Source organism: Anser brachyrhynchus (assembly GCF_964034855.1).
Source record: "Anser brachyrhynchus genome assembly, chromosome: 5".
Taxonomy (NCBI): Eukaryota; Metazoa; Chordata; class Aves; order Anseriformes; family Anatidae; genus Anser; species Anser brachyrhynchus.
Window position 1 is genome coordinate 39312270 of NC_137699.1, and position 22945 is coordinate 39335214.

Consider the following 22945-nt stretch of genomic DNA (forward strand, 5'->3'; position numbering starts at 1 on the left):
CTGTCTGTTCTTGAATTCATATTTTCTTAATTACTTAGGCCCATTACCATTCAACACTTCTACTCTGCAGTGAGCTATACAGAATATCTGAATATGAGAACTATATGTGTATATTCTGCAGTATCCAAGAAAGCTGAAATTGCTTAAGAATCTCAGGGCTTTTTTGCACAAGAATACTTTCTGACAGAGCTATACAGTAACACTACATAGCTATGTTTGTACCAGTGAACTCCCCATACAGACAAATTTTGAAACAAAATGCTTTTTCCTCTTGCAGACAAATCCCCAGCACCATTTTTACAATTGCCTTAAAAGCCTAATGTCAACGAACTCGATATGCCTAAGTGACTTAGTGCTCTAGCTAATAGGGAACAAAATGGAGAGGTGGTCAACACTGTTGCATCAGTAATTCCTGATACAGCTTTACTACAAAGGACTCGTGCAGAGAACAAAAAGTCAGTTCCTTGCAACCAAGGAGTTAATTAATAAGAGTGGAAAGAGAAGCACATGGATGTTGGCATAAGGCAGACAGGACAACAAAAGATGTGGAGCTTGGGAAAGAAATAATCCATAAAACTGAACCAAAAGGCCACATTCTTATGCAAAACCAGATTTCCTGTTCCCATCCCACTTTTTTGCCCTCCTTTGACAGAACACCCTTGACAGATTGTCTGCCCTGACAATGGAAAGGTGAAAGCACAGTAAAAGCAGTCACTCCTGCTTGTGCTATCCGCCAAAACACCAAAAGCAGGCTGACCTTCATTCCCACTGCCAGAAACATAAGGTCAATATGAACGTCTAAAAAGGTTGTCCTGCGTATTCAGCAATGTTTTTTAAAGGCTGTGAAAGGGAAACTTTCCAAAGCTGGAAGAAGGAAAGAGAAAGGTCTTTCAGCAGCTGCAAGAACTACCTTATAAGCCTTTCAATTGCAGCAGGATGAGCTAATAAAGCTGGCCCTTAAACCTTGGAGGTTCAGTGTTCAAATTCTGCTTCAAGTTCACAAATGAAAGGAGTCTATTATGCTTGTTTTAGTACTCAGAGGAATCAAGGCGCATCAGACTACACACTAAGCGACTATACACTTTGACTAGCCTCATGAAAACGCAGCAGAGACGGGCAATAGAGTGTCTTTCAGTCTGTAATCAGAACATTGTCTTAAACCTTGCCTCCTAGCATCTCTATGGCCATATCAGTGTTAATCCCGTTTTTGTAAGATGAATTTGTACAAGAAGCTTCCTCATCAACAGTAAAGCCAAGTTTTCCAAGTATACCACCTGTCTCACTCAACTTATCAATATGAATATGCATCTAGTTATACGCTTCATTTAAAGCATATACTCTAGCTCTTAGTTCTTTGAACAGCTTTTTTTTTTTATGGTAGTACAAAAGACTCATCTATTTTTCAGTGACAGGGAATAGGCACCTAGAACAGTATTTTCTCTACCTACATTATCTCAATCAGCAAACTTTATAAGCTGCTTTGCACAAAACCTTGGCTGACTTTTTAAAATTAATGTCCAAAATCACAAACTAGATTCAGCAAGAAAAAGTTCCCTGCGTAATTTCCTCATATATCCCTTCACAAAGAACAGCCCAAAGAGAGAGGGATTAATCATCTTCAGCATCAGAAATATGGTATTTTTAGTTTATTTTAGTTTAAACCTTAACTTTGCATTTTTCTGTTCGGACTATTTCATTATGAAATTAATCGAATCTGAGCCAACACACAGGTTTATCTCTGAAATAGTACATGGGCGCATGGACTGTGCCTTGAACGTTTTTGGCATTTCAGTGTACAGAAGGTATCTCAAGCACATTGTTCTTTGAGATGCAACTGGAAGGCAACAACCTGGCCACCACTATGCATCAGTAGCTACAAGCCAATGAACAGGAGGGAGCAGACCTCTCTGTCCGCGGTCCTCAGTCCAGATGGAAAGAGGTCCTAGAGTAGGTTAATTCTAATAAATCACTTCCACAAGAGCCTCTGCGTGCCTCTTCCTCTCTAGAGTGAATTGGTGACACAGTCAAAAGGCACAAAATTTCTGATCACTCAGAGATCTAGGTGCAAAGTTTCTGCAATTAGGACAAAAACTCAGCAGTTTCAGAGCAACAGGTAAATTTCAGCATGTCACACAGTTGTCAATCCACTTCTTCACGATTCAACTTTTAAGCAGCAAACCCAAGCCAAGCCAAGGCTGCTACTGCAGAAAAGCCAGGCTCTTACCTGATTTGCATGTCCTGCCATCATCTTCTAGCTGCACACCAGTGGGACAAGCACAACTGTAGAAGGGGTCTCTGGGAGATAGCAGGCACAGATGGGAGCAACCACCATTGTTTTCTTCGCATGGAGTGTGAACTTCAAGAAACCAAGCAAACAATCAATACATTTTATTTTCCTTTTTTTCTATAACCCCTAAAGCTATTCCAACCCTCTCTGAGGAAGAAATTATAGATCACAAATGACTGGCACAAGTTTAGTTTTAAAAGACAGAGGAGCCATAAAATAAAGTATTTGATTCCCCACCTCCCCAAAAACTTCTTTCTGAGGGTATTTAATTTGAGACTCATGCAAAGCCAATTTCACAAGAGCTGACAGCTCTGCACATTCTCACTGTGCAGTTCTTTCAATGTTTCTCAAGCTCAATACAGCTAAGAACCACGGACACTAGTTCCTTTGCCAAACGGTGGGTCTGCTAAGCACCATGAAAAAGAAAATTGGGGCTTGGAATAGCTTGTACATTACAGTGCTGCTACATTTAGGAAATACCTTTCTCTGCTGTAGAGCTTTTTCAGCAAGACATATCCCTGAATCTCCAGGAAATGCATGAAGGGAACATGTTACGTCCCTTGCATATTTCATCAACATTAGGAAAAGCTCAAATACTAAAAAGATTACAGTTACTCTTTTCTCTGAGCCTCCCAGCTATTTTGAAAATGTAAAATAAATAAATAGATAAAAATAAGGAGGGTGGGGGGTAAGGATGGGAGTGCAACTGCACACACCTATCTCATTTACCTGGAGCAAGTAACAACTGCAACAGACAAAACTGTAACCATAAATATAGACAACATTGCCACATTTTAAAAAAATCTTGCAAGCTGTGCAAGACCTCTCCAAAAATCAATCACAGTTTGAATAAGCTTCTGAACTACTTTATTCTAAAAATAAAAACAATTCAGCTAATTTGATTTTTGGTATTTCCACTGACAGGCAGTGAGAAAGAAGATGGAGAAGAATTTGAGCCAGATCTTAATGAAGTCAACAGCATTTGAGCTATTTTCAGCAGATGCTGCTTCCCTGTGCATCATATTTTCTTGTGACTGACCCAGAAATACTGTGACCCAAGGCTGGGACATAACCTTAGCTAAAAGCAATGACAAGAATTCAGTATAGACAAACTCTTATCTGGAGCAGTGATATAAACCAGGGTGCTACTCATACCTGACAACCTCAATGAAAATTTGCACGTTCCATCACCAAGATGATCTTCAAACTCCTTTTGCTTACTTTCAAGCCTGTTTACTGACATCCTATAAACTTTACTAGGAAAACAGATGCTATCTTCAGGGAAGCTAACGTTATAGTTGGCATAAACAAAGAAGCCAATCCAAATGGCAAGAGTATCTCCTCTAGGCAAGAGATGGTTCTTCCCACAGCTAGTGAATTACATACATTTCCACTCGTTTTAAAATCACATTTCCACATTCCTACTAAAAAAAATAGACTGATCTCTACATGAAATCACTCACATACAAAATACACATAGGCTGTTTCAATACTCCATTCTCTACACTCAACTTTCTTTGAAGGACCACACACAAAGGAAAAAAAATTACAGGCATACATGTTTCTTATACAAGCTCAGGACTAAATGCCATTCATACTGAAAACATTCACGAACTATTTGTTACATATTGAAGATAAGCAAGGTCAAGTGTGGACTTCAAAAATTACCCTTATAAGTACAAAATGAACATTACATATTTTATGGTAATTGTACTTATAATTTTTTTTTAAAATGCCATGATATGCACTTTTTCATTTGTCTTTAAAATCATGGTATTTAAAAAGTTGTGAGGCAAGTCTTTATCACTTTCATTGAGCTATCCAAATCAAAATATGTCACTGAAGTACTGCCCTGGATTTGGGATTTTGTTACCAACTGGGATGATGAAGGAGATCCTACCTACTTGAACTTTTCAAAGAGATGTAAAGGACTCGGGTACTTACACCTTTAGAGACCAAACTCCCCAAAAGTTTTCTAAAACACTAAAACTTTCCACATTGACCATTTTTATGATTAATGTTATTCCTGACAAACAAATTAAAGTAATGCAAAAAGCTTCAGGGAAAAGTAAAACATACAGTAAGGCTGCCGGTCAGGACTTAAGACCTGGATGTCCATTGGCGAATACAGGGCAGATAATATTTCTCTCCTTTTCTCTCCTGTCCGTTTGTTGCAGGCATGAATGGAGCGTGTCTGCCAGTCCGTCCAATACAAAGTGTCCCCAGACAACGTCAGTGCAAACGGATGAGTAAGACTACCTTCAACAACCTTTTGCCTAGATAAAAGAAAGGGCAAGGATTAGTATGCATTGCTTTCAGCAGGTGCCATTGGGAAAAAAAAAATCTGGCTCTCTTAACAACTCATATAGGAACTGTCATCTTTTAATAAAAACACTGGACCAAGAGAATCATCTGGTGATGAAAGCAACAATCACAGTGAAACGTACAGTAAGTTTTTACAGTAATCTAGAGGAACTTAAGCCAAGCAGACGCATAACCAACACATTCATTTGCATATCTTTACAAATTGTTTTACATATATCCTCCTCTACTGCATGTTAAAAGCACTCATGGTACAGATTCTTTTTTCCTTTTTTTTTCCCCCAGTCTTTATAACTTGAAAATTAGTTTTCTTCACACATCAATTTGAAAATGCTTTCAAATAAATCACTGTTAGCAGCAGCCACCGTAGGACAAACTTAACAATTAACCTCGAAAGTTGCAAATTAAAGAAAAAAAGTAGTTTTTAGCAGCCACGAGTCACATCACGTCAGCATGCCCATACAGCGTGATGGCAAGCACCTCCCAAATACACAGTTAGCTATGCAAAAATGCAGGAATGAAAATTTAGACTTTGCTCCTTCATAGCAATGAGGAAACAAATACACTTTGTTTCATAGCAACACGGTATCTAATCCAGCTGTACACTGACCTCTGAAAGGCCACACCAAAGTTCCTTACCAGGGCTGTGCAAACATCCAAATACAATTGCCTTTTGGAGGAAACACAGGTCTGGAGTGTGCTCCTCCAATTAACACATTAATTTTTATTTATTTATTGGTCTCCATTTATAATATATGATTTCTTTACCCAGGATTTCCAAATTTTGGATCATCGGCTGCAGCCAGTCCTTCCTTATAGTAGGAAAATGAAAAAATGACCTAAGAGTCTCTATAAATTACCCCTCCTAACTTGCCCAACAGCATAAAAAAAAGTTTTTCGGTATCCCTTTTGAAATGTAGAGCAAAGGCTTGCCCTAGAAAACGACCTGACAGCATCTGGAAAAATACCTTGCCTACTTCGGGAACCAGCTTCCTTACCACTGCAGCAGCTCATGCCATCTCACAGCCACATGAAATACCTAGCTCAGTAGCTCCCAAAGCCCAAAGAGGTGCAAAGCCCAGAGAGCATCTTCTTTCCTCCCTAGAAGGTTCAAACCCAGTAAGAGATTTCTGCCAACTTATTACCTCTCTTCTTCCCTCCCATCTCTCCTCTCAATTAAACACGTCCTTCCTGGATACCTTATTTCTCACCGAGTTTTTCTGGGGTCACCTCAAATACTAGACACTTTGCGGGGTTTTTGATGTGTTATTTTTGAGTGTTCTCTCCCTAAAAGCAGTAAACTGTTTGTCTCCTGTCAGCTATACTTTGTCTAAGACTAAATACTTGTGATGAAAATAAATCAGAAACACTTCAGATGTTTTTCAGCACACCCTCCTCATTCAACCACACTCCTTTGCTTCTGTGGATGCATGCATTTTCACATTTTCACCAAACACATGACACTACCAACATGTTTTCTGAACTCACAGGATCCCCAAGTTTATACATATCGCAATAAATTTTTGTAATTTAGATTCAGTTTCAGAGGCATTCACTCAGTGTAAACACACTTGACAACTCCTCAGTCAAAATAACACAAACTCAGTTTTCACAAGTTTCATGCATTTTGTGTACAAACAAAAAGGCATTCACATGCCTTCTAAACCAGTGCTCTGACGTAGCAAACCAGTATTCCAATTTATTCAGCATAAAACTTGGAGAAACCTTAAGTCTCAGCATCACCCTGAAGGAAAGCAAGGAATGCATTTTTCTTACACCTATATTCAGATTTGAATTGTTTCCGTAGATGAGATTAATGATAATAATAAAAACATCTAATGCTTGGGAAGGAAAGGATTGTTTCGTTTTTATCAGCATAGCTACCGTTTGCAGTTTCTTGAGAGGGAATAAAACATAGCCCTAGAATTCTTCATATGTATTCAGACATCTTGAGCATAACGGACAGGTTTAAAACAGATTGGCAAATGCAAACAAATACTTTCATATACATGTATAAAGCAGACAATGGGGAAAAACAATATTATTCTTCCTGTTCCAGATATAAAACTAAAACTGCTCTAACATTTCTGGACTTCAAATTATCACTTCTCTCACCATGAAATACTGCAGAACAAATAGAAATACTGATTTCACTTTCCATGTCCACTCTCACCTTTGCTGTTGCTTTCTTTTTTTTTTTTTTTAAACTAGTAACAGTAGTGACTGGACTTGTATTCTAGTATTGTAGCAGCTGTTTTCCACTATATAGTGTACCTATTTCCATCATTCTTAAATATCAAGTCTCCCCCTCTCCCGTAATTACATCCCTTGAAAAAGTTCCAGCTGACATGCTTGGAAACTGAATCTTGCTAATGTAACAGGCAGATTGATCCAGTAGCATTAATCCACCATGCAGAGGGTACATTTCCTTTTTATTTGAATTCTGAAGCAATTCTGGGATGGGAGGAGAAGAAGCATTTGAAACTTCAAAGATTTCACTTTTTCTATGAGTGTTGAAAAAGAAAATTAAGATCAATGTTCATTGGATTTATTAATAGGCATAACATTTTAAGAAGGAAATTTTGTCATAGTTACAATCTAAAACATACACAGCTAAATGACATTTAAGCTATTATACTAAATAATGCCTGAAGCCCACATGCAGTTAGAGACAAGGAATTTCACAGAACACATCCTGCAGAGGAGTGTCCTGACATCCAGTGTGACATCAGCTCTCCAGCAGCTGATAGTAAAATAAGAGTGTGCATCAGTGAGCTAAACTTTTTTTTTTAATGCAAAATAGCACATATATTAATTTTTCCTAAAATACCGATTCCTTTATGATACAAAACTGCACGTGAGGGGGGAGGGAGTGTAATGCACCAATTTATCACAGAATAATTTGGACTGATTGCTGGGATTAATGTATTCAAAAGCTGTTTCTCTTTCAGGTGGTCTCTCTCTACCTTAACATAAGCAAAATACATTTGACCGACCAATTCCAACTCTAAGTTTTCACTCAAACTTAGAAGTAACGTTTATTAAATTTGCACATGTAAGAGAACTGGCAGAAATCTGAGACTGCGACGGGAAATCTTACACTCTGCCACCTACCCCCAAACTAGAGAAACGTATTTACATTGCGTGCAAACTCTTAGATTTAGAATTTTGAGACAGTATTTTCTTTCTATGAACCTGTATCAAGCCTTTGAGCTTCCACTCCGCTTCTGTAAAGGCCTTTTCCCTTGTCTATACTTCTGACTGTCACTTAGTACTTGTCACTGACTACAATGCCACCATTATCTAGCTCTTACACAGTACTCTCAATAGAACTTAGAGCGTTTTATAAAGGATGTCAATATTGTTATGCCTCTTTTATGAGTGTGAAAATCAGGCACAGAATGCACCTCTGCAAAAAGAAATGAAAAACACCATGAAAAAATGCAGTGTTATTTGGAGGGGGGAGGCATATTATATAGACAGACATAAAACTCCGAATTTTGATCAATACTCAATGATTTCATAACAAATAAATTTTATATGTTTTAAAATACAGAGTTTATGTGCATTATATAAAGGTCACTGCAATTTCCAGTTTGCCTTAAGGTGCTGCTGACACGTCGGGATAGCAACCTGCTGACAATGCACAATTTGGCAGAGCACTATGCCATAACCCAACATCCCTCTCTATTTCCTCAAGGTAAACTTCTTTAGAATGATTAACAAAATCTCAGCATCTGAAGTTGTGTTTCAGGATACGACAACTCATTTACAGTATTCTTACAGTAAAGTGATAATGTAGTGTCATAATTTGCTGCTTTTAAAAAGAATATCAGCAGAAAGACTTCTGCACTGTGAGCTTGCTATCCACGCAACCCCAGTACATGCTTAAGTCTTCATGTGAAAATCTAGGATCCAAAGAATTGGGTAGGCTACACTTAAGAAGGTATAATTCTGTGTGCCTCACGCAACCAAATCAAACGTAATTCTACTAATTGTGCAGAAATCAATTGCAGCGTGGCATTCAGTATACTACTGCCTATTCAACAGGTTGTTTCTTAAGACTACCTGAAGACCAAAGCTGGACCAAAACGCAGAGAACTGCATCCTCAGCAGGACATTTCACGGGCAGATGGCAGCTGCCCTTCAGAGCCAACGCAACGTGCCCATTGAACACTTCACAGAGATTCAGGTACAAACTCAAGTGCCCAAATCTGGCCTGTCTAAAGGGTCATTTCTCTGCCAAAAATCAACAGGGACCATTGTAAAGAAGCCCTCCAAACAAAACTTGTATACTGTGCTTTGTATCAAGCCTTAGGAAAATGACATTTGCTCACAACCTGAAATAAGCTGAATTTGGTTACTTCATAGGCATGTCACAAAGTACATCTTTGGACAGGGCCAAGGACAGGTGTCTCAACATATATTACACCGCTGTAAAAAATACAGTAAAATCCTGTAAAATCCCTATAAGCATTGGTTAAATGTTAGATTTCCTGGAGCCACAGAAGAGCATTTCCAATTATTCTAAAGATAAGTACAAGCCTTAAAAAAATGCTGTACAAGAAGGCTAGAAACTATCTAGAGTAAAATAATGATATAAATACTCTAAATTTTAAAGTCAGTTTTATGGCATGCGGGTGTTTTATTTTTGCAAGGCTATCAACAATTGAGGTTAAAATTAACAATAAGGCATTTACATTATTCTAGATTACTGAAAAAAGTTTCAGTGCAAAACAAATGCAGAAGATGAGGAATAATTCACACCATATTACAGACTAAAGGAAACTTACCTAAAGGAACCATCCAGATTTGCTCTGTGAATGAAACTCAATTTTGCATCAGCCCAGTAAAGTTTCTGCTCATCAAGATCAATTGTGAGTCCATTTGGCCAATAGATATCTGAATCAACAATTATTTTTCGTGTGCTGCTGTCCATTCCTGCCCGTTCTATTCTGGGTGTTTCCCCCCAGTCAGTCCAATACATGTATCTAAAAAAGAAAGGAGAAAATATATGACAATACATGTTTGTTAGCTTCAGCAACAGAAGGAATAGTGGCTTTTATAGAGTTCTAAAGTGTTTTGTTTTGATTTTGCTTATTTTGTGTTGCACCTTAAAGCCGTGTATATGCACAAATACATAACCCCAAAATATATTAGCACTCACCATTTCAAATCACCATTCCAGAGAGCACCAAAAAAAAGTCTTTCATTAGAGCAGGTCTCAAAAGTATTGCCCCTGCTTAACATATTGCCATCATATTTCAAATGTTGGGCACCACCTGATTGTCACAAGCATGTACAACCAATGTATGCCCAGTTATTACAAGTTGCATGTCCAATTATTACAACTTGATATCCTAAATCACATTCAGAAACAACTGATTACTACCCAAACCAGCAATTTCCAAAATGACCATCGCTGTACTTCCTTTTTAAAGTTGGTACACCGAGAAGATGAGAAATCAGCAAATTCCAGTGCCTGGGTGAGCTGAGATTGTGCAGTTAGAAGAGATGCTTTCTGACTAGGAGAGGACAGTCGGTTTCCAGCCAGTATTACCCAGAGACAGATATCCAAATTGCAAATTAGGCACGCCAGGGGTGCAAACACAACACAGCTAACCCTACACATTGCTACCTCAGGCCACTCAGAAAAACTGACTGCTTTCCCAGTGCCGATACAGATATTTCTGGCATTGTCTGTGCCAGCAAACCTTCAACCTGAGTGAGCTCTCAAACACAGTTAAGTGTCCATGCACCGGACTCCCCAACACGCCAGGTTCTTTGTGCTATATCAACAGCAGCACTGGACAGGTAACAGCTGGGTATTCGCACTAACTACGTGACATTAAAGCTAAGTCCTGCCACCAGGAGCTCAAACAGAGAAAGAAACAACTCGTATCACAATAAACATACATTCTTGAGTGTGGGAGGGTAAAAAAAAATTGCCAGCTGAACTAGTAAAATTTCCATACAAATGAGGCCTCAGGCTTCTGATTCATGAGCTGAGACGGCTCACCTCGGGATGGCTGCACTGGATCCCTGTCCCCAAGCGCCTTCCCAAAATGTCTGAGCTCCCCCAGCCAGGCCAGGCCAGCTGCTCCCGAAGAAGCAGAGGCAGGAGCTGAGCTGCCACAGCTCACAAACCAACGTATGAATGTAAATTGCCACTCATTTTGGTTTTCCTTAACAGGTCAGGCTGTAATTTGTGGCAGTTCAAACTGTGTGGTGAGGCAGCTATTGACAAACAACTGAAGCCAGAGAAGGGCAGACATAAAAGAAACCGTGTATACAACCAGCTGGTGAATCAGACTGAGGAACTGATCCGGCCATTTTTGGTTGAGTCATTTTTCAGTCAAATCAGTTCTCTGATTTGGCTCACCCATGCTAGCTTTAAGTATTCAAAGGACACCCTGAGACCTCTCTACAGGAAAGAAAATGAACAAGGAGGAGGGAGACAGAGACAAGTCCCCGTACAGCTGTCCCAGCATCAACAGTTCTTGCTCCTAGAAAAAAAAGGTTATCCAGAATTCCTGAATTGGAATTCCCACTTGAAATTTCAAACCACAAAACAGAATTTCCTCTCTCCTACATCCTCCCTAGCTCACAGATTTGTAGCATCTCTGAATTCACTACAAAGTGAAGAATCAGTTCAGAGCAGTCAAAAACCTGATTGCTGAATGAAGAAAACCCTGGCTATCAAAAGGCGATGTTAGGCTATTTAATATGGTTATGATAATGCCACACTCATTTATATACTTGAACGCATAAATACAGACTAAAAAGTAGCTCAGACCTGAATCAGAAATCCTGCAATAGTTACTTAAAGCAAAACAAAGAGACAAAACTACCCAAGTCCAATTAAAAGCAGGCTAGAATAAAAAGGATGAAAAATATCCTACCTACGCAAAACATTACCCTGGAGCAAACTCCCTCTTCTCAATTCTCTTTTCTTAAATAAGGCTTGCGGCCTGCCCTGAAGCTCAACGCATTCAGATGAAGAAAAGTCGGTAAGCCAAAGGGCCCCCATGGCTTTTCTACTATATTTTTGGAGCTTGAGCTCCAGTAACTCTCCCCCTCTGCCCCCTGAACCTGTTGCCCTGTTTCATAGCTGATATGTGCTTTCCCACGAGGCACATACGTGACCACGCAGAGACTGCTGGATATAACCGGCACTTTCAACTTCACACATAATTTGCCAAAGAAGAACTACATCCCTACTTTTCAGCTCATCAGCAGGAGCCAAGCTCAATCCTCATCGATGCTGCTGCCATTCAAACGTCTAAAACCAAAGTAACAGAACTGAAACACCATTTTGGGGGTCTCTTAACACGTCAAGACTGAACTGGGAGTTTAGACATCATTATAAGAACAGCTGAACTGTTCCTGCAGCAGGGAGGGGGAATCTCTGGTCTGTGTAAGCCTATTTAAAACCATGCCGCTGCCAAACGAAGCAGTTCCTTCCTTCCCTGGTCCCCATATCTGCTTCTGACATGAGGACCCTACAAGAAAACATTCTCAGCTACCTTAGCAAATGGGCTGTCACTAGCTAGGGCAGCCCGCTTCAACCCCCTTCCACACCATAGCATCCAGGCTGTTTTGACTTTTTTTGGTCAACACAAGGCACAACACAGCATTTGACACGAGACATTAATAAGGCCATGAAATGTCATGTTTTAAATGCATGCCTGTGGGGGATTTTCAAGAATGCAGTGTCAAACTTTCCTTTTTTTTTTTCCCACTCTGTTTTGCAAGAGTGACAAAGCTAGTTTGGACCAAATTAAACACCAACAGTATCCTGGCTGAGACAAGTTACACTGAGATTCAGCTGAAGACAGACAGTTTCTGGACAAGTTATAAATCCTGGAAAAAATCCACGATTATTGTGGAAAGAATGACACAAACTTAGCTTGAGCAGCACTGCAAACTTTTTTTTTTTCTTTTGGTTGGTTGGTTAAGTGTAAGTTGCACAGTTTTAAATATCCCTGGGTTAGGGCACACCATAACAACTGGGGGAAGCTAAAAATATCAAAACTGCTATCTTGTATTTTAGCACAAATTCAATAGATTTTGTTTTTAGGGCTAAGATTTAGCACCCCAGGAGTTTTGTATCCCCCCGGATTACAACAGGTAAATAAAAGCGTAACAACAGTGAGGCTATGAAAGCAAAACAAAACATGAATTCCTGAAGAGCTAATAAAAGAGCCATTGTGAGGAAAACTCACTGCTATGCAACTATCACAAATTGTTACTCTCAAAAAGAAAAACCAAGGAGCACCAGAGAATCAACCCTGGGACAAATTCTCTGGTTCCTTTCTTCAGTTCTTTGGGGAATCTTAATTGTCATTTACTACTTCTCCTTTGCTGGGTTTTAGCCTTTAACCCCAAACTTTCAAAAACAAAGAGTGCAGGGTTGTGGGGAAAGAAATTCATATCAGCCAGAAATTTAACAGCCAACAAGTCACTGGATTTTGGCACATACTTGATTACCACACTGAATCAGGGCTTAAATGGTGCTTCAGTAATATCAGAAGACCGGGACTGAAAGCCACCTTGCAAAATAAACTGATTATAAAATTGGTGAACTGCACCCCAGTGGCCTTAATGTTGCCAGCTTAACTCATTTTAAAATTCCAGGTGCAGAAGCAAAAACAGGATGAGGACCGTATTTCCCCTCAGTTGTAAAGCTGCAGGTCATTTCTTATTTCCTGCTGCTTCATCTCTGTTGTCATCGTTTTTGAAGAGATTACAAATCACAGCTATGCCCTCAAAGAGCAGCTGATCAGCCATCCGAGCTGGAAGGTACCGTGGTCATAATAAAAAGAAGCCACACTGGCTGAACACTTTTTCCACCTCCCCAAATGCAATGCGGTTGCCAAATCTTACATAACCTGCTTACACAAAACGGGCCAGTCATACAGACGATGTAAATCAGCACAGACTTCTCCAATTTCAAAGTTCTCCAACTTATACAAGCCCAAGGCATGAAACAGGAGTTCACAGGAAATTGCCATGAAGTTCAGAATCCTGCACTTTCAAAACTTACTTCCTTCAAAACTTACACATCCAACTGCTTAAGCTCCAAAAACTCAACTGCTACATGAAATAGCGCCAATCGTCTAGAGAAGGAAAAAGAATGGCTGTCTTGCATAGCAAGAAGTTGCAAGACACTTACTCAAGTTGCCTCCTTTTTTCAACCTGGATCATCTTCATTTATATTTATATAAATATATATATAAATAAATAAAAGATCTTCCTGCTCCAGCCCAAGAATATGCTACAGCAGGTAATAATTACAACTAATCACACCATATCCATTCTAAAGTGCATATTTATAAAAAAACAAAAAGAAAACAAGCCCGAGAACCACCTCTCTCCACTACAGGTTCCCTACAATGTCTTTCATTGTGAAAGGTTTATTCTTTTAATATTCCCTAAAATACTTTTAATGTATATAGGATGCTATTTGGCAGCTGAGAATGAAGAGGAAACAGTGGCTTATCAGCTGATAGGCTGCACTGCTCAGCAGGGTTAGGAAGAGAATTCTCCATTTGGAACTCAGTATTACTGCAAAACCCTCTGAAACAAGAAAAAGAAATTGCACTGCTAAGGTTTCCTTTGGGGGGGGGAGGTAAAGCACTTACCCCTCTAAAAGAATACCTACCATATTCATATGCCAAAAAAAAAAACTATACAGAAAACAGGAAAGCCACTATAAGAAGCTAAAATGAGCCCTTATAACTGCTCCTCCTGGCCAGAAAATGAGGTAAAGAAGGCAAAAGGGAGAATGCAAGGTAACATTTTCTTCCCAGACATTTCTGAGGAGGAATGAAGACGCAAAATATTTAAAGAAATCATTTCATATTGACAGCACCCCACAAACAACTCAGCAACCTACCTCCACTCTAGGTTAGTCAGGGAAGTCTCAGAAAAGAAGGTAGGGAAAGGACTTTGGGAGGTCAGGAGCCCTACCCCAGAATGGCACCTTTTTCACAGATACATTGAATTGTTCGGGTTGGAAGGGACCTCTTGAGATCACCTACTCCAATCCCACCGCTCCAAGTGGGGTCAACCAAGGCAGGTCAGCCAGGACCTCATTCAGGTGGGTTCTGAGCACCTCCAAGGATGGAAGCTGTACAGCCCCTCTGTACAACCTGTTCCAGTGTTTCACCACCCTCGAACTAGAAAAGATTTTTTTTCTTTTGTAAGTGGAACTTATTTCTGTTTGTGCTCCTTGCCTCTAGTTCTTTCACTGGATAGCACTGATGCAAGTTTGGCTCCTTCCTCTTTACTCCCCTTCATCAAGGTATTTATACACTTTGGTAAGATCCCCCTGAGCCTTCTCTTTTCCAGGCTAAACAGTCTCAGCTCAATTGGCTTCTCCTTCTATGGCATATGCTCCAATCCTAAATCGTCTTTGTGACCATAAGGAACACTGGATTACAGGAACACTGGATTACAGTGTGTCAGAACAGTCCAAGAAATGATACCTACACGTTGTACTGACTTAACAGAGGGCAGGGATCCAACAAACATAGTGAACAGCAGCAATTCAGTCCTGCAAGGGACATGTTTGCTCTCTTACCCACAGATCTCACACAACCGCCCTTGAATGCTTGACTCAAGCCAATGGATTTGATCTATTTCAGCATCCTGATGCAGGTTAACTCAAAACTTGGGAAAACAGGACACTCAATTGACCATCAATGATTTGTCAAGGCCTGTTCGTTTGCAAGATTGTAATTTCAAACACAATTAAACAAACATAAACCTGTTAAAGTTCACATTCAACTGGTTACGTGAAAAAAGTCGTACTTCAGCTTATATCATTGCTTAATTTTACATGAAAAAAATAAAAACATGTTTTGAGTCAAACCAAAGTCACCCACTCACGATGAACAGAACAATCCTCTGTGCATTTTAAAAACCAGCATCCATCAAAGACTTCTAATCAAAGGAAATTTCAGCTTCCACCATCTCTTTGGGCTCAGGGCCAATAGCAAAATGAAGACCACGTCCCTGGGTCACCTCAAACACCAGCACCGAGACAACCAAAGCCATCCTCTTGCTATATGATATCGACCTCCTCCTACTCCCTAAGAAATGGTGTAGAAATCATAAAGATCAGCTGCATGTTAATCACGATCGGGGCATAAGAAAATCCTGTACAAATGAAGATTTGTCACTGGTGCTGTGAAGAGTGAAGACGCACGGATGATCTAAAATAGTCTCTCATTGCTTGCCTTAAAAGAAAGAATTTCCAGAAGTGCTCTGAATAACTGTTTGAGGCTATGTGGTGGATGACAAGGGCCTCTCTTTCACGTTATACTACGATTTGTACTGCTGCCCTATTTGAAATTCTTTCCAGGTAATATTGCCTACTCCAGGTAACAAATCCTTTACGAAGAACATAATTGAACTTTCAGAGTATTCAGTCAAATTCCACTGCCATAATATAGAAAGCTTTAGACAAGCATTACCTTTAAAGAAGGAATGCCAGTTTGGTGTGGAAATGATGATGCTCTCTTTATAAATGTCATTATGTCAAAAACAACCAAGTGACTATTTAGCAGTCCTGCCAAAACATTAAAAAAAATCACATTCATATTTTCAAATTTTTGAATTTCAGCTGGAAAACACAGAAAAATAGGCTTTAAAAATAACCTCTAGAAGTCAGCTAGTCCATCTCCACACCCTACACCATGGTCAATTACACCTCCAACATTCCTGAGAGATGATCAAAATAACTCTTATTAAAGCCTTTAGTGTTGAATACTCCATAAGCCCACAGTAGACCAGACTGAAAGTACTGAGCTTAAAAAACAACTAGAAAAGAGTGAAGAGGATTTAGGCTTGTTATTAAGAAAGCTTTCTCATGGTAAGGCTACTTAAAGACCTGGAAAAGATAGCCCAGAGAGGTCATAGAGTCTCTAACACTGAACACTAAAGGTTTTAAGAACAACTTTGCTAATCATCTGTCAAAACCTATGTATTTCAAATCTCATGTTCCTCTCCATCCCTTTTGTCACCTCCTTCTCTACAAACAACATGAAACCATTTGATCTTTCCTCAGAGGCTACATTTTCAGGATTACTGTATATTCAGTACGTTCTCCTCTATTCTCTCAAATTAGTCTATGTCTTGAATTGCATTCAAAATGGAAAAAAATATATATATTATGCAAATACCAAACTGGGCACAGTATTCCAATGTAAACTCCCAATCATGAAACTGGGTCTTCCATTCGTCTCTGCAGAACAGCCTCACTGAAGCTACAAGGGAAGTAACGGTGTCCCCTATCTGCACAAGGACACATTTCATCATTACAAATAAATTCTAATGACAGAAATTCTGTTAACATATAGATATATGATAACATACTTGACAAACCCACTTTCCTACCCCAGAAAATACTGGTCAATAAGGAACAACTGTTTCTAGAGGAGCTCCAACCCAGAGCCTGCTGTGCCTAAGTCAAATGTCATGTCTACACCTATAAAATATTTCAGATCTACCACATGAAATTGGTTGTAAAATCAGATTAAATTCAAATTTGTCATGCCACGTATGTGATTTGTTGACTTAAGGTCACTGCATTAAACTAACAGACATAGTTATTTGGACAAATCTGCTTTTAATTCAATAGGATTCTCATGCAATTAAGCAATACTGAATTTTGTCACTTTTAACCAGAACAGCAGCTCTATGGAGGCTGATTTTAATAAACCTTAATGGGGATGAATCGGTTAATTATAAAGAATATATGTATCTTAATTTTCACAGAATGCTTAGAGTTTAATTTACTTTGCTTTGTTGCACTGGATTAATACTTAAATCAGACTAAACATTAGAAATATCTGCCACAAGTTAAAATCCAATGGAAGCGTTTCATTTAACGCTGCTGCTCCCAACGGAAAAAAAAAACCCTACAGACTGAACTAATGCTCAGCAAAGCCACACCAGCAAGTGAAAAAAATTATCTGTGTAAAAATCAGAAGAACTATCATTCTCTCCTCACCTCAAGTAATTACGATAATCAAAACCAAAATGTTGCAAGGTGACCAGTACACCTGCAGACACCTACCATTTTGGCAAATAAATTTTGTTCCTTATATTAGCCCATTCCACAGTGATTGTTCATGTTTGCGTACTTTCTCTGGAGGAGTAAATGCAAGACAATTAGAAGTGGAGAAGTCCTCCAGGAAGGAAAGAGAAGGCTACCACAGGACCCATAGAAAGGCAAACCCAAGGCATGATGCCTAGCACATACCAGGCAGCTAATGCCAGATAACTTCCTTGTAAGCTGGCACTGTATTCTTAATCTTGGAATGTGTCTCATAACCACAAAATATTGAGCTGTAAACTGGACACAGTACAACTCCCAGGCAACAGGAAGCTAGTGTGAAACAAAGTCCTCTATTGTTAGACTCGGTCAATTTTGTGTATGCTTAAGAAATGCTGCACATCTGTTCTGAACAGAGTATTGCCACTGAGATCTGTCTTTCAAAGTCATGCAAAATAAACCACGCCTGTGCCTCCTCCTCCTTCCAAACACAACCAAGGATTAGATCTGCAGAACACTACAGCTTCACACAATACCAGTGATTTTTGTAAAAGCTTTCCATTTGACTGTACCAGCCACACTTTCTCTCCCAGTTGTTTTAATCCAGTTTCTATTAAAAGAATAATTTTGCATTTCCCATAATATAGGAGGAATGTTACCAGAAATCCCCAATTAAACCCATCAGTTTTTCAAAAAAGTCAGAAAGCACCTAATAAGACATAAAATGCATTTCCATGACCAACATGTAGGCTACGCTAAAGAAAACAGTCAAAAGGTGAGGAACTGGATCCAGTTATGAGATGTCAGCCTGGCATTAGTATTGCTGGACAGTGCCATTCCACTATTTCTGATCTACTTCATTACGAAACACTGAATTTAACATCATATTCTCTCTTTAAATTATACTACTGAACTCATTTAAAGTTAGTGTACACTGTTAATTAAGCATAGATGAGTTACTGTAAGGATAGAGATAGGATTCCTGCTACTTTACTTAAAATACTTGCATACAACAACTTGCTAGGGGAAGAATTTTACAGATTTCAGGTTTTGAAGTTTTTTTAATCAATATTTTACTGAACTTCTTGACCCCTGCAGGTAAATTCTCTCCTTCCTTTCACCTGAAGGCATCAGTAGCAGAAGTGAAGTCAGCATTAAGAGGACAAAGTCTCTCCTGAAAGTCCTGTGGTCCAAAACAGTCTCTCCACTTTCCTTCTTATCAATTATTACTTCCCCTTCTATCATTTATCTGGAGAACACAGGCAGCTCTGGCGCTTGGTATGTCAACAAAACTAAGGATTTTGTTTCTTTGGGTGCACACAGTTTCATTTAGTACTTTTGTGTCCTTCGTATATGTATCATAAATGTACCCATAACACCTCCCATTCATCTGAAAAGCCTTATGCTGAGATCTCTGCAAAAATAACTTTTCAAAGCTTCAGTCTGTAGCATATGGCAGTTGCTGACACAGCAATCCCAAGCTGCCCTCTTTCATTGCTCTGTTTCAGTATTCACTTCTCACACACCTGAAGAAGATCATTTCTCCAGAGACTGCTGGTCTCCCAGAGCAGTCAGTTCCATTTTACCAATAAGCAATAAAATTACTTTTTCTGTGGTTTATGCTAAGACCTTGCATTAACTCAACATCCCTTTACAACGAGGCTAGACTCAATGAAATTGTCAGCTGATGTCAGATCGTCTTAAAGATGAGAAACCTAAAGGCATATACCATACAGAAGAAGAAGATAAATACTCTCAGAAAAAGTTGTAAAAAAGGGTAGCAAACTAAAAACAGCAACTAGCTTTGCTTGTGAGCATAATACTTCCTTGCTGCTCCCCTTATCCACAGTTCATCATTGTTGACAGTATGATTTCCACAAGGGGCAGGGACCCCTTCAATTATCACTGCAATGAATACAGGGCACAAAGTGAACATCGGTACTGTCTGTGCACGGGGACAGCAAATAGTGCATGTGCAGGGCTGGAGGTTATTGAAGAGGGAGGGATGGATGAACCATACAGAGACAAGTATTTTCAAGAGTACTACAAGCACCTGACTGGTCATTGCAACAAATTCAGCCTGTTCTCTTTTTACTGCCTAACCTGGTCATCTTAAAGCATTAAGAGCCCCTGATTTCACCTGGGTTCTTTCACTTGCCAGCACAAACATAACCATTGAAGTCACCACTTAAAAATATCCTGGTTGTGTTTACCAGAGCACAGCAAGAAAGAATTTCTGTTTTGACTCACACAGATTTACACACCTTGCTGACTGGACACATCAGATATCATATATCAAATAAGGAACTTACCAGACAAGATAACTGAGGGAATAGTAATAAAAAAGGCTGGAAAAATTAATTACGTTTCAGAAGCACTATGGAATAAGTTAGGCAATCATACTGATCGAGTATTTGACTTGGCACCTAAGAACAGCTGTATTTTTCTTTTTGGCCCAGGACTCTCATTTCTGGCCACAAAATATTAAAGTTTAAACATATGTTCAGTTATGGATCTTGAGAAAAATACCTTGGGAAAATGTAAACTGAAACAAAAGACCATGTTTCTCTTTCAGAAATGAAAACCCAACATAAATCACGACCGTAGCCATTTAAGCATTTAAGTCAAATTAATATTTACCCATGAGCCGGATCCAAAGCTATTGCCCTGGGCTGATCAAGGTCTTGCCAGAAGAGGACTTTTCTAGATGTTCCATTGAGATTAGCTACTTCTATCCTATTGGTTTCTGAGTCTGTCCAGTAAAGTTTTTTCCCAATCCAATCACATGCCAGGCCATCCGGGGAAACCAGACCAGAAATGATGACATTCTGCACCACATTGCCAGTTTGGTTAATGTAAGTTTGCTTGATGGCTTCTTCACTCACATCTGTCCAGAAAACGATGCCTTGCGAATACTGGAAGTCAACCGCAGCAGCATCCTCTAAACCACTGACCACCACAGTGGACTCCAGCTTCGTGCCTCCAGCATCCACGAGTCGAACGTCCCGACGGTTGGCAAAAAGCAGGAAGGGAGATGCTACAGAAGAAAAAAAAACAAAAACATATTAGCATTAGCAGCATCTACAGATGTTCAAGTGCTGAGTATGACTACAGCAAAGGAAGACGTATTTTCCCAGATCATCAGGGCAGGCAATACAGCAAAAAGGAACACAGAAGTTTCACGTGAGAGAAAAATGCACACTGCCCATAACTTATTGCCTCTATTTGTCAGACAAAGGAGTAAAAGAAAAGACAGAGATAAGTGGGCCTGATTCCTTATCTACAATAGAGTCCTTCACACAGCCGAAGGGTTTGGACTGAGGCCCTTCAGTAGTTTAGTCCAAACTCACCTAGAACTCATTCTTACACGTTAGCAAGTGGGTTGAGGTAAAAGAGCATTCAACTGAGACTAACATAGACAAGATGCCAATATTAACACAGGAAATACCTTGCCAGTTCAGAAAAACAAACAAAAAACTCTTTGCTATTGTACTCACACCCTCCAGTGTAATCATGAATACTCCAGCCCACATGCACAGGTACCTTCAGTCAATCCGTAAACTAAGGTTTAGGACAAATTCTAAAAAGCCAGGTTACAAAACTCCAGGAAAGGGAAAGCATAAGTGTCCTCTGAAGGACCCACTACAAATGGGACCAAAGGCATGATTCAGCCCCACTGCTCCTTCCAGAAGAGGACGTTAAATAGACGTATTGCAGAACATGCTTTCCCAGCCACGCCAGTCAGACTGATGGCCAAATTAACTACTTCATCTCTCCCCTAAGAGTACAGTCTTTCTTCTTCATCCAGCAGTAAACTAGAAAATTACTTATCTTCAGATATGGCTCAGGAGACAGCAACCAAGTACAATGGTGCTACCATACCTGTCACGGCTGCAAATACTACTGGCAGGTTAGGAGAACACCAACGTTCCAGAAAAAGTCATTAACTTCTGGAAGTAATGGAGCTCCCTCAGCTTCTCCTAAGACTGACAAAGTCTGGTAGTGATCTTCTGTCATCGAATGAAGAACTATTTTCATTTGCCCCTACAGTTGGCCACCTTGAAACCCAGTACTCTCCCCATCCCTTCTTCCACTTCTTCTATCTCAAACAACAGCTGGCGGAGGTCTATGCTGATCAGCTGTTGACTTCTAGCTTCAGTATTTCACTTGACACTTTTGCTTCCAACGCACAACCAGCAGAGGTCCATAAGCTTGCCACTCATCTCAAGGAACAACACACAGAACAGAGCAGCAACGACAGATAACGTTATTTCGTCTATTACTTCAGGCCTGTGATATAAATACCTCCAGTTTCAAATTCACATTACTGTATATGATATATCAAAGTCAGCTCTTGATAATGTCTTTCACACTCGGTTCCTCCAATCCTTTGAAAGGACGACAGTTTATACAAGTTCTGAGTTGCAGGTCTGCTATGCTGGCAGCCTGATCCCATGCTACTGCTTTGCTCCTGACCTCTGGCTCCAACTACATGCGCACTGGAGAGCACCTGGAACTTCATGGGCCAAAGCAAAGTACGTCCAGAAAAACACTTTATGTATTTATCTGCAGGCTAAGGGCTCCGTCAGAGTCTACAACTCAACTTCAGATGAAATTAAAAACATGCTTAAAAACTCGGCCTTTTTATTAACATTCTGCGCTGCCTTTTTTCCCGAGTCAGGAAAGAGATGGCTGTATTTTTTTTTTTTTTTTTTTTTAGAGGAAGTCTATACTGATGAAAGTAATAAGGAAAATTTAATTCAGCTGCAGGTTTTCGGGGGATCTCGGACAGCACACAGACAGACAATTGTTATCGTGAATGCTTCACTGAACATAAAACATTTTTCTTCTACAACATTTATAACTCAGAAAAGTTGATAAAGCTTGAAGAGAATTATTTATTAAGTAATGAAGTCCCAGTATCACTTCCATCTCATTTCCTAACTTGCCACGTCCTCCCCTGTCATCTTTAAAAGCACTAGCAATATCACGAAAGCCCAACAGGTTAGTTATAGAAAACAGAAGAAAAAAACATCTAGAATGCAAAGTGCTTGTTTTCTTCTCTGCAACTCATTGTTTCCCCATAACTATGTCTATTTTAAGTGGCACTGTACCAAACCATCTGAACACTTGGAAAGTTTGATGATAGCGGGCTCTGTTTAAGTCACAAGTTCTTTGGGACAGGATTTTTCAGTTATGCATATTGCTTCACCAAACCTGTCCCATATCCAGCCTAAGATTAAAGCCATAAAAGGTCTATGTACAAAATTAAA

General features: G+C 39.5%; 1 protein-coding gene across 6 annotated transcripts in view; it reads right to left on the reverse strand.

Moving 5' to 3' along the window:
* The window catches only part of LRP5 (LDL receptor related protein 5), a 161716-nt gene that overhangs the window by 86093 nt on the left and 52678 nt on the right, over positions 1–22945 (reverse strand). For all 6 annotated transcript variants that reach the window (XM_080593163.1, XM_080593167.1, XM_080593166.1 and 3 more), the window contains 4 exons: positions 20313–20709; positions 9403–9600; positions 4367–4563; positions 2225–2356 (listed from right to left, as the gene is read on the reverse strand). In XM_080593163.1, the coding sequence (XP_080449289.1) occupies positions 2225–2356; positions 4367–4563; positions 9403–9600; positions 20313–20709 (924 nt within the window). The remainder of the gene's footprint in view (positions 1–2224; positions 2357–4366; positions 4564–9402; positions 9601–20312; positions 20710–22945) is intronic.